The 20,023-nt window shown below is 37.7% G+C and overlaps 1 protein-coding gene across 5 annotated transcripts in view; it reads right to left on the bottom strand.

The window, feature by feature from the left end:
- CPLANE1 (ciliogenesis and planar polarity effector 1) overlaps positions 1-20,023 on the bottom strand; it is a 140,761-nt gene that overhangs the window by 48,146 nt on the left and 72,592 nt on the right. For all 5 annotated transcript variants that reach the window (XM_030331050.1, XM_030331058.1, XM_030331076.1 and 2 more), the window contains exons 31-38: positions 14,695-14,887; positions 13,023-13,316; positions 12,064-12,834; positions 10,459-10,625; positions 8,942-9,074; positions 8,006-8,060; positions 3,712-3,816; positions 616-687 (exon numbers count right to left, since the gene is read on the bottom strand). In XM_030331050.1, the coding sequence (XP_030186910.1) occupies positions 616-687; positions 3,712-3,816; positions 8,006-8,060; positions 8,942-9,074; positions 10,459-10,625; positions 12,064-12,834; positions 13,023-13,316; positions 14,695-14,887 (1,790 nt within the window). The remainder of the gene's footprint in view (positions 1-615; positions 688-3,711; positions 3,817-8,005; positions 8,061-8,941; positions 9,075-10,458; positions 10,626-12,063; positions 12,835-13,022; positions 13,317-14,694; positions 14,888-20,023) is intronic.

Here is a 20,023-nt window from a genome sequence, read left to right as displayed (position 1 = left end):
GGGACTCATTCTCAGGATCATGAAATCATGACCTGAGCCGAAACCAAGAGTCAGACACTAAACCAACTGAGCCACCCAGGTGCCCCCTAGCATCTTATTTTTAACAGAACATTACTTTCAAAATTCCTATGTAAAATATAACTTCTCGGGGCGCCTGGGTGGCGCAGTCGGTTAGGCGTCCGACTTCAGCCAGGTCACGATCTCGCGCTCTGTGAGTTCGAGCCCCGCGTCAGGCTCTGGGCTGATGGCTCAGAACCTGGAGCCTGTTTCCGATTCTGTGTCTCCCTCTCTCTCTGCCCCTCCCCCGTTCATGCTCTGTCTCTCTCTGTCCCAAAAATAAATAAATGTTGAAAAAAAAAATTCTTTAAAATATAACTTCTCATTTTACTGAATACTAGAAACTTGGTACCAAGGCTTAAATTTAAACCATATGACAACCAAAAACCTAGAAAAAAGGAAAGTGAAAATACTTAAATTATCATTCTGTCTCTATGGATTCAATTGACTGATTTTATTCCTGTTTTTATGGATGGTGGCAACTCTTGTTTTGGTATCACAGAAACATAATCTTTAAGTAGCAAAGCTATTAGCAGAAAAAAAAAGAAAAAATCACACCTGATATGGAAGAAATGATTTGTTCATTTTTACAACATTCAGAAACAACTTCTTGAGAAGCAGCTTTTTTATCTTGTAGTCAATGAGGAGATTTGAAGTGAAAAGAAAAAAAACAGAAAAAAATTAACAAACAAAAATTAAATACATGAATACAGATTTTTAGATATCATGTATTAAAGGTAGTAGACAGCTTACGAATTTAGTTTTTAAAAATTAACGATAATTTCAGATTTTATTATTATTTACCCTGGGCCTGATACCTGCATGATAAGAGACTCCCAGCAAACAGGTTGCCAGCTTTAGAAGACTACATAGCAACAAACTACCTTCAAGGCTTTTGCAAAGGCTTTAACTTTTAAGAATGTTTCCCAAGTGTGTATTCACCATTTGCATCAAAAAACATCTTCTACATGCTCAACCTCATTCAGATAGAAAGAAAAACTAAATAGTAAGATGCATTTTCATGACCTGTCAGATGAGTAAAGATAAAAGAGCTAAATCAACATGATGACAAAAAAAAAAAAAAAAAAGAAAAGAAAAGAAAAATCCCTCATATATGAGAAGATACTCACTGAGGCATTATTTATAGGAGAAAAATACTAGAAACCACCTAATACATTCAACAATAAAGAATTAGTTAGGGGCATCTGGGTGGCTCAGTTGGTTAAGCATCCAACTTTGGCTCAGGTCATGATCTCACGGCTGGTGAGTTCAAGCCCCGCATCGGGCTCCATGATGACAGCTCAGAGCCTGGAGCCTGCTTCGGATTCTGTGTCTCCCTCTCTCTCTGCCCCTCCCCCACTCACAATCTCTGTCTCTCTCTCTCTCTCAAAAATAAATATTAAAAAAAGTTTTAAAGAATTAGTTAAATATTTTATGACACAGCTGGAAGAAGGAATATGTTTACAAAGTACTTTTTCATGACATAAATGTTTGGCATAAGCAGACATCAAAGTGAAAAGCAAAGGATCCAAAATATAGGTAACTTCTGTTATCCAAATCTAATCCATTCTAAAAAAATGTGCCGCATAGTCAAATATCAGGAAACTTTTTAAATGGGGGAGAAAAAGGTGTTCCAGCCTATCCAATACTGCCAAACATTAGTAAACACTTCTTAAACATTTAAATAACTATCCATCAAAGATTACTAAATATAAGGCATTTTGAACATCACTTCTTAACTAATGTTCATTTAATCCATTAGTTTGTGTGCAATATGCAATAATACTGACCATATCTGATAGAATACAGATGCTATACTGCAAACATATAGTATATGCTATAATGTAAGTAAATATATAGTATAATACAAATAAATACTATAAGTATATGCTACAGTGCATATACTATATACATATATATATATATACACTATGTATGTTTGAACTATAATGTAGATAAATACTGAGTAATATATTAAAGAGACTGAGTAGAGAGTGTCCAAAGGTATCTGGGTAAAAGACAAACACTGGGACCCACAAAGGGTTAAATTCTCAGGGAAGATAGTAATAATATTTGGAAGATGACAGTTCAGACACAGAGGGAGGACACCTGTACTATCTACTGTACCAAACTATGTAAAATGTGCAAAAGAAGGGGCGCCTGGGTGGCGCAGTCGGTTAAGCATCCGACTTCAACCAGGTCACGATCTCGCGGTCCGGGAGTTCGAGCCCCGCGTCAGGCTCTGGGCTGATGGCTCAGAGCCTGGAGCCTGTTTCTGATTCTGTGTCTCCCTCTCTCTCTGCCCCTCCCCCGTTCATGCTCTGTCTCACTCTGTCCCGAAAATAAATAAACGTTGAAAAAAAAAAAAATTTAAAAAAAAAAATAAAAAAAAAATAAAATAAAATAAAATGTGCAAAAGAAGACTGAAAGAAAAGTCGTCAAAATGTTACTTCTAAGTGGCATGATTACAGTTAATTTCATCCTCTACATAACTTGCTACATTATCTAAATATTCTATAATGATCATATATTATTTTGAAACCATATCAATAAATATTATTTTATAACAACTTAAATTAGAGGTTTAAAAAAGCACTTTCAAGGTTCTGAACACAGTTAACAGCAACTGTTTCCTACATATCATAGAAAAGAACTGCGACAGCACAAAGGCCGGAGCACTTACACTAATGAGGAAGTTTGTCAGGCAAAATTCCAAATAATAGGTCCTTCAACTTTTCTTTCCTCTGTTCTTGGACATAGTTACATATGCCCTTCCCACAGCAAATCCAACCTAGTTCTCTTCCTTACTCAGCTTCACCAGCCACAGCCCCAGGTCTCTCAGTCTTAGGCATGAAATCCCAGGGAAGGCAATTAATGGCGTAGAGAACCCAAATTCAAAACATTGTCTCTACTGATTTAGGATGTAGTCCACGGTATTTTGAACAAAAATTTCTATTGTGTATTACTTAAGTTACCATAAATTCAAGTGAAATTTTAAAGTTTAAAATTTGTCAGGGCGCCTGGGCAGCTCAGTCGGTTAAGCATCTGACTTCAGCTCAGGTCATGATCTCACAGTTTCATGAGTTGAGCCCTGCATCGGGCTCTGTGCTGACAGCTCAAAGCCTGGAGCCTGCTTCAGATTCTGTGCCCCTCTCTCACTCTGCGCCTCCCCTGCTCATGCTCTGTCTCTCTCTCTCTCTCAAGAATAAACATTAAGGGGCGCCTGGGTGGCGCAGTCGGTTAAGCGTCCGACTTCAGCCAGGTCACGATCTCGCGGTCCGTGGGTTCGAGCCCCGCGTCAGGCTCTGGGCTGATGGCTCAGAGCCTGGAGCCTGTTTCCGATTCTGTGTGTGTCTCTCTCTCTCTCGGCCCCTCCCCCGTTCATGCTCTGTCTCTCTCTGTCCCAAAAATAAATAAAAAACGTTGAAAAAAAAAATTAAAAAAAAAAAAAAAGAATAAACATTAAAATATTTTTTTTAAGTTTAAAATTTGTAAAGTATACACCAGGGTTGAAGACAAGAACCTGGGATGAGTAACTACTATCACATCACTTAAAATTCACTTTAAATCATTGTTTTGAAGAAAAAAATCCAGACATATGCAATGTTGCAAAAAATATATGAATTTTAAAAATTAAAGTAAAATACATTTTACCTGGGTCTGTATTTGTACTTGCATCCTGACATTCTACAGCTTTCTTTCTTACACAGGCCATGAAATGCAATCCAGCTGAAGTTTTAATATCATTTTGTAGCATTTCTTAAACATAACAAAACATTGAAAGCAATCATTGAGAAGCCAACATATCCAAAAGCAGAGAACCTAACTCAAAGGAGGTGAGGTATGAGGTGCCCAGATGTTATCAAAATTGACTTTTTAAAAAAATTTTTAATGTTTATTTATTTTTGAGAGACAGAGCATGAGTGGGGAAGGAGGGGCAGAGAGAGACACACAGAATTCGAAGCAGGCTCCAGGCTCTGAGCTGTCACCACAGAGCCCAATGTGGGGCTCAAACTCATGAAGTGAGAGATCATGACCTGAGCCAAAGTCTGAAGCTTAACTGACTGAGCCACCGAGGCGCCCCTAATATGGACGTTTTGAATGAGGTGGTGCCTACGTTAACTCTCAAAGGCAGCTCAGTGAATTCAAAATCAAAACTGTGGAGGATTCTGTATGTCTAGTCTAGAAACCTAGATGTTCTTCTGGCTGATGAGGATCTAGTAGAAAATGTTATGCAAGAAAATGATATGGTCAGATTGATTTTCTAGAAAAACCACCCCGGCCAGTGTGTGGACCGTAGATTGGAGTGGATAAAAGTGAAGACAATCAGATAGATGAAGGTACTGCAATAGTTCAAATAAGAACCTCTAGCAGTGGTGAGGAGTGGGGGCCAGAGGACACATTTACAAATTACAAAGGAGGTAAAGGGGCACCTGGGTGGCTCAGTCAGTTAAGCATCCAACTCTTGACCGCAGCTCAGGTCATGATCTCACAGTTTGTATATTTGAGCCCCAAATCGGGCTGTATGCGGTCAGCTTGGGATTCTGTCTCCCTCTCTTTCTGCCCCTCCCCTGCTTGCTCTCTCTCTGTCTCTCTCTCAAAATAAATAAAAATAAACTTAAAAAGAAGGAAGTAAAATAGGGAAGACCTGCTCATTGACTGGATGAGAAGGCAAGGGAAGACGGAATTCAGATAGCCAATGTTTTGGGGTTGAGTTGGTAGTGACACAAATGAAGATGGAGAATTAGGAGAACAAACCAGTTGGTGGCGAGGGATAACAAGTTGAGACTGTATATGCTGCACTTGAGTTAATTTCCACCTAAGTGGAGAAGTTCAGCAGCAAGCAGAATCAAAATCCAAACTCTATTATGGGAGTTTGGGTTTAGATGTGGATTTTCCTGGGAGATCATCCAGGAAGACAAAGTAGAATAAGAGATTATCAGTGTGTCTGGGTGGCTCAGTCAGTTAAGCCACCGACTTCAGCTCAGGTCATATCTCATAGCCTGTAAGTTCGAGCCCCAGGTCAGGCTCTGTGCTGATAGCTCGGAGCCTGGAGTGTGCTTCAGATTCTGTGTCTCCCTCTTTCTCTGCCCCTCCCCTGCTCACACTCTCTCTCTGTCTCTCAAAAATAAACATTAAAAAAAAAATTAAGAAAAAAAAAGAATAAGAGATTATCAATTATGGCACATGGTAGTATAATAAACATATATATAGGGGCACCTGGGTGGCTCAGTTGGTTAAGCGTCCTGACTCTTGATATCAGCTCAGGTCTTGATCTCAGGGTCATGAGTTCAAGCCCCACATTGGGCTCCGTGCTAGGTGCGGAGCCCACTTAATACACACACACACACACACACAGTCTTCATCCTTGGTTCTAAGCATGAAGTTCCTTAAGTCTTTGGAATTTCTTGAGTAATAGGAGTGTCTGTCGTTATATCTGAGTTTATGCTAATGAAGTGACTCGTCAGGCCCCTAGATAGCTTCAGGATAGGTGCTGGTCACTAAAGGGCCGAAGCACATGGTTAGAGGGTTAGAACTATAATCAACCCCACCACATCCCTACCTCTGGGGAGGGGAGAGCAGCTGGAGATGTAGTTCAATCACCAATGGTTAACGATGTAATCAATCATGCCTTTACAATGAAACTTCAATAAAAATCCTGAAACAATGAGGCTAAGGGGCTTCTGGATTGACGAGCAAGGGGATGTGCTGGAAGAGTGGTATATCCAGGGAGGATATGAAAGCTCTGTGCCTTCAGTCCCCATACCTTCCTTTATGCATCTCTTCCATTTGGCTATTCCTGAATTGTATCCTTTATAATAAAACTTTATAATAAAACTTTATAATCCTTAAGTAAAGCATTTCTCTAAGTTCCTGAATCACTGTAGCAAATTAGTAAACTTGGAGGGTGAGTCATGGCAATACCTGAATTTGTAGTTGCCTGGACAAAAATGCAGGTGTATAGGGACCCGTTTGTAGCTGATAGCTTGAATTGGTCAGTCTTTTGGGACTGAGCCACTAATCTGTGACATCTGTGTTAACTCTGGGTTATTGTCAGACTTGACGTGAATTATAGGACACCAGCTGGTGTCAGAGAAGTAGAGAATTATTGTTGTTTGAAATACACACAACACACATCCATGGGAATACCATGCAGTCATTAAAAATGGCATTGTAGAGGGGAACCTGGGTGGTTCAGTAGGTTAAGCATCTAACTCTTGATTTTGGCTCAGGTCATGATCTCACAGTTCATGAGATCAAGCCCCATGTCGGTTTCTTTGTTGACAGCACGGAGCCTATTTGGATTCTCTCTCTCCTCTCTTTCTGCTCTTCCCCTGCTTGCGTGCGCTTACTCTCTCTCAAAATAAGTAAACTTAAAATGATATTGTAGAATATCTAATATAAAAAACGTATATAAATAAAATGTATACATATGTATATATGTATTTACAGATATATATGAGTAAGGACATTCAAAAAATAAACCCTGGGGGAATATTAACACTGGCTATCTCTAAACAGAAAAATTATGAGACAGGCACCTGGGTGGCTCAGTCGGTTAAGTGTCTGACTTCAGCTCAGGTCATGATCTCAGTTTGTGGATTCAGGTCCCATATGGGGCTCTGTACTGACAGTGTGGAACCTGCTTGGGATCCTGTCTGTCTCTCCCCCTCTCTCTCTTTTTCTCTCTCTCAAAATAAATAAATAAACTTTTTAAAAATGTATGGGAGATTTGGGGGGGGGTAGATTTTAATGTTCTTCCTATTCCTATTTGTATTTTCTCAATTTTCTTCAGTGAACAAGTATTACCTTCACAAAGCCGAAAGAAAGAAAGAAAGAAAGAAAGAAAGAAAGAAAGAAAGAAAGAAAGAAAGAAAAGAAAAAACCCAAACCACTGTTAAGAATGAAAAAGAAACTGGTTTTAAGACAAGTGAGTGGGAAAGAATGCTAAACGGATTAGCAAGCTAAGCAAGCAGGTCAGTTAGGAAAAAAAAAACTGCTTGGTTTAGGCACGCAGAGGCTTGATGCAGGGCAGTGATATCAACAAAGAGAGGGAGGACCACATCAAGGACTGAGTGAAGGAGTGGGACAACAAAGGTGAAGGGTAAACCAAGGGTGACTTTCAAGGTAAAAATCTTCACCGATCAAGTGAATGGTGACATCACTAATGGCAAGATGCCAGTTTAAAATTTTGACATGTTAAGTTTAAGGTGAAAGTAGAAAAGAAAGATGAGGGAGGGTAGATGTGTCTTTGAGTATCATTTGAGTGTAGCTGAAGTCCTGAGAGTGACCGTTTGTGTGTATGAAAATTACTAAGGAGAAAGCCCTGGGGAATACATGCATTTGGTGGCAAGAAGTAAACTGACCAACTAAAGAAAGAGAATTTACTATCTTCTAAGCAAGTACTCTTTTCTGAACTGATTCCTTACTTTAATGTGCATGTATTTTCTATGAGGAATTCGACAGGCATGTTCTTCCATAATTTCCTTTTAGGCCTTATATATCAGTATCTTATTTGAGATTCTAATTAATTGCACTGCTATACGGTAGAGATCAGCAAGTTTTTTCTGTAAAGGGCAAGATAATAAATATTTCGGCTTTGCATTCTATGTGGCTCCTCTTGCAACAAGTGAAACTTGCTGCAGTGCAAAATCTGTCACAATGTGTAAATAAATAGGCATGGCTGTGTTTCAATAAAACTTGATTTACAAAACAGGCATGGTCTGGATCTGGCCTGTGGGCCATAGTTTGTCAACCACTGCTCTACCGGATAACACATCAAAACACAACGCGCGCGCGCACACACACACACACACACACACACACACACACACTCAATCTTGTCAAAGATAAACTGAAAATAATTGTCTCATTTTTATACACATAATTCTAGAAAGCTGATTTTAACTTTGAACTGAGATACTACATTAATCATGCTTATACATACCAAAAGGAATGTCAAAATCATCCAAAGGCTGGGAACCACCATGTTCTTGTTGCTCCTAAATGAATCCCCAAATGATCAATCTTGTAACTCAAAGACATTCATTATTTGGGGGGCAGCGGAGGTGGGGGAAAGCAAACATTCAATAGCTAAGAGAATTGTTGAATTTTTAGGTATACATTTGAAACCTATCCTAGAAATATTTATTTACTCTATCAAAGTAACTCTACGAAGGAGTTCACAAAACTCACAAGTCAAACAATAAAAAAGAACATTACTAATTTAATGCAGTTACTAAACTGCAATGTTCTCTACTGCAGAGCAGTTTTAACACTCAAATAGTAACCCACCGTATCAAAACTGCTCAGGAAGTCAACATTCTTACTAAGTGCCTCCCCACATGCTCTTGAGGACTTAGTGAAGTGTGCTTTTAAAAAATCCTTATAAACAAAACTGTTCATGTTTATTTAATTTGTTGCAAAAATAAGTAAACAGTCATCAAAGTTAGAAGGAATGTTTGAAAAGATCTGACTTAAATATATAGGTTACATAACAAACCTACGTGTGGGAAATGCTGGAGGCATCTAAAAGAGATTAAACTGTATTAGGAGCAACCCAAAGAACATATATGGTATGCATTAAGAGATCAGAGAAAAAAGCAAGGAGTGATTAAATATAAGAAAGTCACACCGGCAGATGCTGTACCCTATAGTTTTTGATTTACCACCAACTTGCTTTTCACATTTGCAACTGTATGTCCACTGTTCCATGAAGGGATGCAGCAAGGTTTATGTATCTGCTTCACATCTTAAATGATGTTAAGATTCTCCTAGTCACAATCAGAAGCTTTGGCAATCAGAAGACTAGATAAACCACAGAGACATTCCAAACTCTGTGTACATGCAAAGCAGGGAAGAATGTATAGCAGTTTTTCTGTACCTTGGATTTCATAACTATTTCTGAATCATTATCATTAACACTGGAACTCTCTGGTTGGAAAGCCACACTTGGTTTTCTCCTTAGCTTCTCTGACATTTTTTCTTGCAGCTCTTTCTCAGCTCGTCGTCTTTGTCTGTTAAATAGCATAAAATATGTTTTTACTGTTTTAGTAACATCAGTTTTTTACTTATATCATGCTATACAGGGAGACAGTTATCAAAATTATGTCAATAAATTATTTTCAATGGTATATAATTAAATTAGCAGGATACTCTGCTAGAACACAAGCAAATATAAGCAAATGTCAGGGACACACGAAAGCTGTTTCTAGTTCCTCAACTACTGAACTTTTTCTGGAATCTCAGGTCAGAGTCATACCTTTTAGGTAATTTTCAAACTCTCTTTTCTGCAGACTCTAAGCTGACCTCAGAAGCCCTATGGGATACCTCCACTGACCCTTTTGAAGAAGTTAAGCACACTTAAGTGACCTTGAAATCCCAGCAAGGAGGAAAGAAGGCCCAAAAAAATCAAGAAGAAGACTTACTTTGAAGAGGGAATACCTGAAAAAGATGGAAGGAAGGAACTATTTCTGGAAAAAGGGCACTGGTATCAGATTTTAGGGTCTGATAAATGTGAAATTTTAAAAATATTTTCTGGACTCAATACACAATACACAATGTGTAAAAAATCCTTATAAACAAAACTGTTCATGTTTATTTAATAACCTACCAGTCAATACATTTTTGAATACCCATTACGAATAAAACATTATAAATGTTCTTTATTAGAAGTCATAGCCTTGCTTTTTTACATGCATGTTTCTTAGTGTCCTGAAACAAGTCACATCACTTACCCCCCTGCTCCTTATGTAAGAATCTGGAGGATATGGTAAGATGAATAACAATATTACTTCAGTGTATTAGATAGTACATGGAATATTGCATGAGACGCCAAATGTTTATCCTACAAAATAAAACTGCTCATAATGTTACAGAAAAATGTAAAAGAATCTTCTGGCCTAAGAAATCCAGTAAGGGGGCGCCTGGGTGGCTCAGTCAGTTAAGCCTCTGACTTCAGCTCAGGTCATGATCTCGTGGTTTGTGAGTTCGAGCTCCGTGTCGGGCTCTGTGCTGACAGTTCAGAGCCTGGAGCCTGCTTCAGATTCTGTGTCTCCCTCTCCCTCTGCCCCTCCCCTGCTCACACTCTGACTCTATCTTTCAATAATAAATAAACGTTAAAAACACTAAAAAAAAAAAAAAAAAAAAAAAAGAAATCCAGTAAGGAATTCCTTAATAAAATGGAAAAAATAACAGTATTTATCTGTCACAATATAGGAATTTTCCTCATCACAAGACGTGTTCAAATGCATGACACTTGATATGAAAATAGAATATTCAATTGTGTACAGGCTAGGAGGTTGAACCGGATAACTTTCACTTTTCTAACTATATTTTTTCAACTAATAATAAATTTGCAGATAAGTGATAGTCTCAAATAAAATTCCACTTAAAACTTGCCTTTTTTTACTGTCCTTTCCTTGTCTCGCTTCAGATGGTTCTATTTTGACGTTTAGAAGCCGAAGGTGTCCAAAATCGCCTTGTTCAAATAAATTAGGTGCTAGTTTCTCTTGGCTTTGTTTGAATGCAATGAGGTTCTCAAGGGGAATAAGTTGTGGGTTTTTGTACTATAAGAAATAAAGCATAATAATTTAAAGTTATAAACCTCAATTATGTAATACATTAAAAATTTTTGAGAAAACCCTTTGTTTAAATTAAAATGTGAGAGACAAAACATGTCAAAGATAACAAATTGATTTGGACTTGTAAAACGAGTAACTAAAGCTTAAAGAATAAATAAGTTTAGAGTGCTAGAAATTCCAGCTGGGTCCTCCTACTTCAGAAGCTAAGCTGGAAGTCCTCACCTTCTTAATTTCTATTCTATGTTAAAAATCTTATAAATAAAATACATAATGTCTATCATTTGACTTAAAATTCTTTGGAACAGGGAGGATACAGACAAGTAGAGGTTATGGATGGGATAGATTAACAGTGTGTTGACAAATATTGATGTCAGATGATAGAACTTGGTTCATTATACTGTTCTAATAAAAAAAAAATTCTTTAAATCCCCCTCAGAATGTCTACTTTTCTGTACCTTTAATCCTTTTTGTTCATAATATGTTCAGAAAAAAAGGCGGCATGATAAGTACTTCTAAAGAGTGACCATTTCTTTTCCCAGTACTATCTTCAAATCTTAAAATTAAAAGTGTACTAGAGAATTTCAATTACCTTCCTACGACAGTACTACTGACTTAAAAAATTAGAGCATAAACAATTTGAATTTCATAATCTAAAGCTTACAACTTTAAAGGGGATTTTGTGGGTTTATAAACATTCAACCTCTTAACTACTTTAAAAATACACCATTATGTACAACTACTTACAGACTTGGGTCTATTTAACAATTTTAAACTGTAACAGATATGAAGGCAATCATATCACAATTACTAGGAATGTTAAATAATATATGTGTGCACACTTGTACGTGTCCTCTCCCTTTCTCTACACACACACACACACACACACACACCTTTACCCATATGAACAAAAATACCGATCATTTCATTTTACTTATTTCTTGTCTGAGCAGAAGAAATACCTATGAAAAAGTCTGACAAATTCTAGTATTGGTATACAAGACAGATCCAAAAGCTTTAAAATACCTAATTACCATTTTAAACTGGATTTTTATGTTATTTCCAATAACAGAAGCATTAGTTTTATTTAAAAAATTTTAGAAGCATTATTTTTAAAAAAGAAATGTGGAAAGCCATAAGAGACTCTTCAATACAGAGAACAAACTGAGGTGTTGGGTGGGGGGATGGGCTAAAAGGACAAGGGGCATTAAGGACACTTGTTGGGATGAGCACTGGGTGTCACATGTAAATGATGAATCACTAAATTCTACTCCTGAAATCATTACTACACTATATGTTAACTTGGATTTAAATAAAATTTAAAAATTAAAAAAAAAAAAAAAGGAATGTAGTGTAATTGCACGTATAGGATTTATGGTATGAAAAATGCAGGACTGCTTTTGCATCACTCTGCCACAATCATTACCGTATTTTCCGGGGATAGGCATGAATGAAGTAATGAAAGCCTTGGGTATTTTCTTTCTTCTGCTACAGTTCTCATAGGTATTGAGGGAATTGTTACTGATGCTGTTGAGGCAGAGGAAAATATATAAGGAGGCTTAAGTTGCAGGTGCAATAATGGAAATCCGAAGGAATTCTGAGGCCATATTTCAAGGGACTCTGGCTTAACATCAAGTAGTTTTTCTGGTTTTATAAACATTGAAGAGTCCTGTTGAGATGTCAAATTTTCATGTCCAACACACTGATCCACATTCACACGCTTAGGGATTTCTGTAATTACAGATTCTGCCCATTTCTTCTGCTCCATTGCTTTTTTTGTGGCTTCAGTATTATACTGGCTCAAATTCAGATGGGGCACTGAAGTCATGTGCATTGCTTTCCGTAGCAATGGAGGCTGGAAGGAATCAGATAATCCCCAAGCCTCTCTGGGCTGTGGCGGGGGCCTGAAGGGAACTTGTGGGGCTCTTCCTGTATGGAAAGAAAGGGGCTTAAATTCATGCTTAGGCTGAAACTGAAGCAAAGGAAAACCATCACCAGGCCTGAAGGTTTTTGCAGCTGGGATTAGTCTAGGTGTGTTCAGAATGGCAGAAGATGGGGACAAAAGGTGGAGGGCAGTACTTCCAGCAGGAGCTGAAGACAGCGCAGGAGTTGGTAAGCTTTGAGATGCTGGAGTTAATCCTGTATTCTGAGGTGGGCCTTCTGACTCACATAAAGGAATACTCCCATGTGGTATATTCTAGAAGAGAAAAAAAGCTATTATGTAAGTTTAGAATATATTACAAACGTTTTATTTTGTTAATGATGTTCAAAGTGTTTTGAAGGGGGTGGAATGTAATAAGTGCTAAAAAGTTATTTGCTCAAATCACAAAAAGCCAACAACTGAGCTACTAGAACCATTTTTAATGATGTTTTTAAATGTATTACCTGCACATTTCCATTACTATTTTGATCATCCTGCACAATTCCTTTATGGCAGTGTGGACTCTTCTCACCAGGCTCTCTGGTATACTCTCCCATGGACTGTGGCTTAATAAAAGATTTCTCCTTAAAATTTCTACTGGTGTCATCAACATCACTACTCCCTCTTGTGGGGTTTGATACTTGGCTTCCCACCAAACGAACAGGCTGAGACTGCTGTAGAAGTTGATGTATATCTGGGAGGTTGGCAAAGGATGATCCTACTATTTGCATTAGGCTCATGAAGTTGATCTGTTGCAGCTAGAATAAAATAAAATTTAAACATTTTAAAATATAATGAAAAGAATCCAAAGAATCAACAACAATCATCTGAGTATTTCACAACAGTCATACTTTTAGTGTTTGTTTGTTTGTTTATTTTTGAGAGATAGAATCAGAGCATGAGCAGGACAGGGGCAGAAAAAGATGGAGACACAGAATCTAAAGCAGGCTCCAGGCTCTGAGCTGTCAGCACAGAGTATGACATGGGGCTCAAACTCACAGAGTTGTGAGATCATGACCTGAGCCAAAGTCGGCTAAGCCAGCTGAGCCACACCCAAGCACTCCCACAACAGTCATACTTTTGTCTTACTATCTGTCAGACCCATGAATGCTGAGCAGGAAGCAAAGCTGGGAGAGATTCTTTTTAAAGGAAGAAAAGAATAGCTCCCTGCTTTCAAGAAGCTGTCAACTGGAAATATAAAATCATAATGAGACTTGGGACTATCAATAAAGCAGTTTACATAAACATCCCAGGGACCATAAAGTAGTGATCTGATGGGATGAAATAAGGATAATTAAAGAAGTCCTAAAATGAGTGTGTTGTGACCAGGTTTTCAGTAGGAAAAAAAAGCAAAGATTAGCAAACAGGTGAAGAATGAAGAATTCCATAGAAAGGCTGACTAGGTGAAAGGCAAAGGCATGCACCAGTGGTTGATAAACTCTGCTGCACATTAGAATCACCTGAGAAGCATTTAAAAATCCCCACGGCCACGCCACACCACACAGCAATAAAAATCAGATTATCTGGGGATTAGTATTTTTTAAGATGACAAGGTGATTTCAGGATGCAGAAAAGCCTAGGAACCACTAGCACAAACACTGGCTTAAATGGCAAGGGAAATTAATAGCAGCTATAATGAGGACAGGTGAGTGTGTTAGTTCTCAAACTTTAGCATGATTCAGAATCACCTAGGGGACTTAAAGCACTCTTTGCTGAGCCCCATCCCAGAGCTTCTGATTTCAACAGGTCTGGAATGGGGGCCTGAGAATTTGTATTTCTAACATCTAAGTGATGCTAATGCTCCTGATCCAGGGACCACACTCTGGGAACCACTGGACCCGTGAGAGTATGATGGGAAAAGAGGGAAGGTAAAAACTGGCTGTGGGTCCTTCAAGCCCAGTAGAAGAATTTGTACTTAATGAAACACATCAGTAGGGAAACACCACAGGTTAAAAAAATACAGGTTCCCTCCAATTATTAAAAAATAATACAGGAGCACTGAGCGCCCAAGCAGAGAAACCCTGCAACTTAATTTCAACTTGTCCGTTTCTAGTTTCTAAAAGTTTGTTCATATTTCAAACCCTTACATATGTATCACACATGTCGATTTACTTATTTATATGGATATGTACTTACCTGAACTAATTTAAACATTTCATCTTGGAGCATCTGCCTCACAGAATCTGAAGAATCTGGTAATTGAGCCCTGGGTTCATTTCTCTGGGTCTGCTGTGGTGTTGGCATAGGTGTTTGTGAAGACACAGTGACTCCATTTGATATGAAAGGTGGAACTGAGGAAGACGGATCTTTAAATGCAGAGATCTGGCCACTGTGTAAATGAAAAACACAATCAAGAAAAAAAACGAATTAGTTGTCTACAGTCTGAATATTTTGATCACCTTTTCTTTCTACTTTAAGGCTTTCTGGAAGTTTTCAGGAAATTTAAACCCTAACGCCTATCACTGTGTATTCTTCAGCCACCAGACACATTTGTCATCAGCACAGTGACTCGTATGAATGCCGTTTTATTAAGGGAGATATAATGTCTAGTCAGCCACAGTCCCCTCCCTATGGTGTTACAATCCAGGAAAGTTCACACATTTATTAGTTTCCTGGTCCCTGCATGCATCTGAATTTGAGACCTGTGCAATTATTCTGATTAGCTATACCAGAAATATTTTTTGTCACTAAATTTAATGATCCAGAATGGAATTAAAACTAGAGAAAATATGGGTTACAAAAATTGCTTAATTCTAAGATGAGTAGAGCAAACTCCTCTTTATCATCATTAAATGTGAAACGACAGTATTATAAACATTTCATTTCCAAACAAATCCCAAAGTTTATAATTAAATGCTAACAAAAAAATGCTTACTTAGGAATAAAAGTTAAAGATCAAAATAAATTTTTGGTTTTTTTAAATAAAATATGTGGGGATGATTCCTTAAATACAGCAGGTACTCAAATGTTTTCTAAGGAAACTGATTTCATAAACTAAGGGAGCAGGCCTATTATATCCAAATAAATTGACCATGTCTCTAAAAAGAAAAGAACATATTAAGTTGCATTTAGATTATTTGGGTGCACATTCATTCCCTGTCAGCAATAACATTTGTCTTTTATCAAACGTAATACTAATAAGCTCAATAACAAAACTTTACTTGGAAAATTCATGAAAAACAGGCATTACGACTGACTTGCTTTTTTTAAGACAACTTTACTGGCCTTTGTTTCCAAAAAGTAGCAAAGAGATAAATTCTAGTAACAGCGAAGTTTTCTAAAGTAAGGCTATGCTATGTTACCCCATTCAGCAAGATTTCTAAGCACTAAAAACATACTGCAGTCTCTGTAAAAGAAATTTAAAAGACAGAACTGGATGAATCTGTTCTATGAGAGAATTAAAAGCATTTCATACACTATTAGAAATCTGTTAGAGGATGAACATAGGCAACTTTAAGTAATGTATCCACTACAGTTAACCTTTCAACAAGGGGGTAGGAGCAACAACCCCTGTGCAGTTGAAAATCCACATATAACTTGACTCCTTAGAAACATTACTAATAGCCTACTACTGTTGACCAGAAACCCTGCCAATTACATAAATGGTCAATTAACACATACTTTGTATGTTATATGTATTGCATACTATATTCTTACAATAAAGTAAGCTAGAGAAAAGGCAATGTTATTAAGAAAATCATAATTCTTGGTGCAATTGTGAATTGGATCAGTTTCTTTATTTGTCTTTCTGTTGCTTCATTATTAGTGTTTAAGAATGCAACTGATTTCTGTACATTAACTTTGTATCCTGCGACTTTGCTCAATTCATGTATCAGTTCTAGCAGACTTTTGGTGGAGTCTATCGGGTTTTCCATGTATAGTATCATCTCATCTGCAAAAAGTGAAAGCTTAACTTCATCTTTGCCAATTTTGATGCCTTTGATTTCCTTTTGTTGTCTGATTGCTGATGCTAGAACCTCCAACACTACGTTAAACAACAGCGGTGAGAGTGGGCATCCCTGTCGTGTTCCTGATCTCAGGGAGAAAGCTCTCAGTTTTTCCCCACTGAGGATGGTATTAGCTGTGGGCTTTTCATAAATGGCTTTTATGATGTTTAAGTATGTTCCTTCTATCCCGACTTTCTCGAGGGTTTTTATTAAGAAAGGATGCTGAATTTTGTCAAATGCTTTTTCTGCATCGATTGACAGGATCATATGGTTCTTATCTTTTCTTTTATTAATGTGATGTATCACATTGACTGATTTGTGAATGTGGAACCAGCCCTACAGCCCAGGAATGAATCCCACTTGACCATGGTGAATAATTCTTTTTATATGCTGTCGAATTAGATTTGCTAGTATTGTATTGAGAATTTTTGCATCCATCTTCATCAGGGATATTGGCCTGTAGTTCTCTTTTTTTGCTGGGTCTCTGTCTGATTTAGGAATCAAAGTAATGCTGACTTCATAGAATGAGTCTGGAAGTTTTCCTTCCCTTTCTATTTTTTGGAACAGCTTGAGAAGGATACGTATTATCTCTGCTTTCAATGTCTGGTAGAATTCCCCAGGGAAGCCATCTGGTCCTGGACTCTTATTTGTTGGGAGATTTTTGATAACTGATTCAATTTCTTCACTGATTATGGGTCTGCCCAAGATGTAAAAGATCTGTATGCTGAAAACTATACAAAGCTTATGAAGGAAATTGAAGAAGATACAAAGTAATGGAAAAACATTCTGTGTTCATGGATTGGAAGAATATCGTTAAAATGTCAATACTACCCAAAGCTATCTACACACTCAATGCAATCTCAATCAAAATTGCACCAGCATTCTTCTCAAAGCTAGAACAAGCAATCCTAAAATTTGTATGGAACCACAAAAGACCCCAAATAGCCAAAGCAGGAGGCATCACAATCCCAGACTTTAGCCTCTACTATAAAGCTGTAATCATCAAGACAGCATGGTATTGGCACAAAAACAGACACATAGACCAAGGGAACAGAATAGAGACTCCAGAATTGGAACCACAAGTATGGCCAACTAATCTTTGACAAAGCAGGAAAGAATATCCAATGGAAAAAAGACCGTCTCTTTGACAAATGGTGCTGGGAGAACTGGACAGCAACATGCAGAAGAATGAAACTGGGCCACTTTCTTACACCATTCATAAAAATAAACTCAAAATGTATGAAAGACCTAAATGTAAGACAGAAGCCATCAAAATCCTTGAGGAGAAAGCAGGCAAAAACCTCTTTGACCTTGGCCGCAGCAACTTCTTACCCAACACATCTCCAGAGGCAAGGGAATTAAAAGCAAAAATGAATCATTGAGACCTCATGAAGATAAAAAGCTTCTGCACTTCAAAGGAAACAATCAACAAAACCAAAAGGCAACCAATGGAATGGGAAAAGATATTTGCAAATGACATATCGGATAAAGGGCTAGTATCCAAAATCTATAAAGAACTCACCAAACACCATACCCGAAAAACAAACAATCCAGTGAAGAAATGGGCAGAAAACATGAATAGACACTTCTCTAAAGAAGACATCCAGATGGCCAACAGGCACATGAGAAGATGCTCAATGTCACTCCTCATCAGGGAAATACAAATCAAAACCACACTGAGATACCACCTCACACCAGTCAGAGTGGCTAAAATGAACAAACCAGGAAACTATAGATGCTGGATGTGGAGAAACAGGAACTCTCTTGCACTGCTGGTGGGAATGCAAACTGGTGCAGCTGCTCTGGAAAACAGTATGGAGGTTCCTCAAAAAATTAAAAATAGACCTACCCTACGACCCAGCAATTGCACTGCTAGGAATTTACCCAAGGGACACAGGAGTGTTGATGCATAGGGGCACTCGTACCCCAATGTTTATAACAGCACTCTCAACAATAGCCAAATTATGGAAAGAGCCTAAATGTCCATCAACTGATGAATGGATAAAGAAATTGTGGTTTATATACACAATGGAATACTACTTGGCAATGAGAACGAATGAAATATGGCCTTTTGTAGCAACGTGGATGGAACTGGAGAGTGTTATGCTAAGTGAAATAAGTCATATGGAGAAAGACAGATACTGCATGTTTTCACTCTTATGTGGATCCTGAGAAACTTAATAGAAGACCATGGGGGAGGGGAAGGAAAAAAAATAAGTTAGAGAGGGAGAGTGGGAGAGAGCCAAACCATAAGAGACTCTTAAAAACTGAAAATAAACTGAGGATTGATGGGGGGTGGGAGGGTGGGTGATGGGCATTGAGGAGGGCACCTGTTGGGATGAGCACTGGGTGTTGTATGGAAACCAATTTGACAATAAATTTCATATTAAAAAAATCATAAGAAAAATAAATTTATAGTACTGTACTATATTCATCAAAAAAATTTTGCGTGTAATGTGACTTGAGTGACTCAAACCCATATTGTCCAAGGGTTAATTGTACCTTTTTTTCCAGAAAAGATTGTTCTAGAATAGTTCTTGTATATCTTTGAAACACAACTGTTAGAGGAAAATTTTTTTTTTAATGTTTTTAAACGTTTATTTATTATTGAAAGGCAGAGAGAGACAGAGCGTGAGCAGGGGAGGGGCAGAGGGAGAGAGAGAGGGAGACACAGAATCTGAATCAGGCTCCAGTCTCTGAGCTGTCAGCACAGAGCCCGACGCGGGGCTCGAACTCACAAACCACGAGATCATGACCTGAGCCGAAATCACGCTTAACCAACTGAGCCACCCAGGCACCCCTAGAGGAAAATCTTTCAATAATAAACTTAAAGGTGTCAGAAATGTGTACCTACATTCCTCTTTCAATGCTTTGTGTTGCTTTCATTTTACTGTTTTTAGTCAAAACATTTAGTAATTATTTCAAAATAGCACAGTAGGCATTGTTTCATTCTCTTATCTATTTGTAAAACATGATTATATCAAAAGGGTATAAGTATACAGAAATTCTTACCTAGAAATTTCTGAACTTGTATCTACACAAAATGAATAAGTAGCGGTGTGTTCAGGATTTGAAAAGGTTTCGATCATACTATAATTAAAGATTAGTAATTGATTAGGAAGATATTCTTCACATTTTCTAAGGTACAGGTGATCTAATGCTCAGCCATCTAAGAGTCTAAATATTCTCTAACTCTCTATAATGCTTAGCTCATAATTACAGTCTGTTTACATTTGTCTCCATAGCAATTAGTAACAGATTCAAATAAAAAGCAAAGAATATGTCAGGATAGCTGAACATATAATTTGAACACTGTTGACTGCCCAGGAGAAATAGAAGAGTCTGAAATGAGGCAAAATGAGGTTAGCTGGGACCTCAAATTCTACCTCTGGCAGAGGCAGACATTTTGCTCAGGAACACTCCTAAGCCCCTAACACATTTGGAAACTGTAAAGACTAGTTTTTTATTAGTAGAAATATCTATATTACTTGTAAAGGCACATCACATTTAATATATCT

Source organism: Lynx canadensis, chromosome A1, assembly GCF_007474595.2.
Source record: "Lynx canadensis isolate LIC74 chromosome A1, mLynCan4.pri.v2, whole genome shotgun sequence".
In the NCBI taxonomy this organism is placed as follows: Eukaryota; Metazoa; Chordata; class Mammalia; order Carnivora; family Felidae; genus Lynx; species Lynx canadensis.
This window is presented reverse-complemented; position numbering and strand designations above follow the sequence as displayed.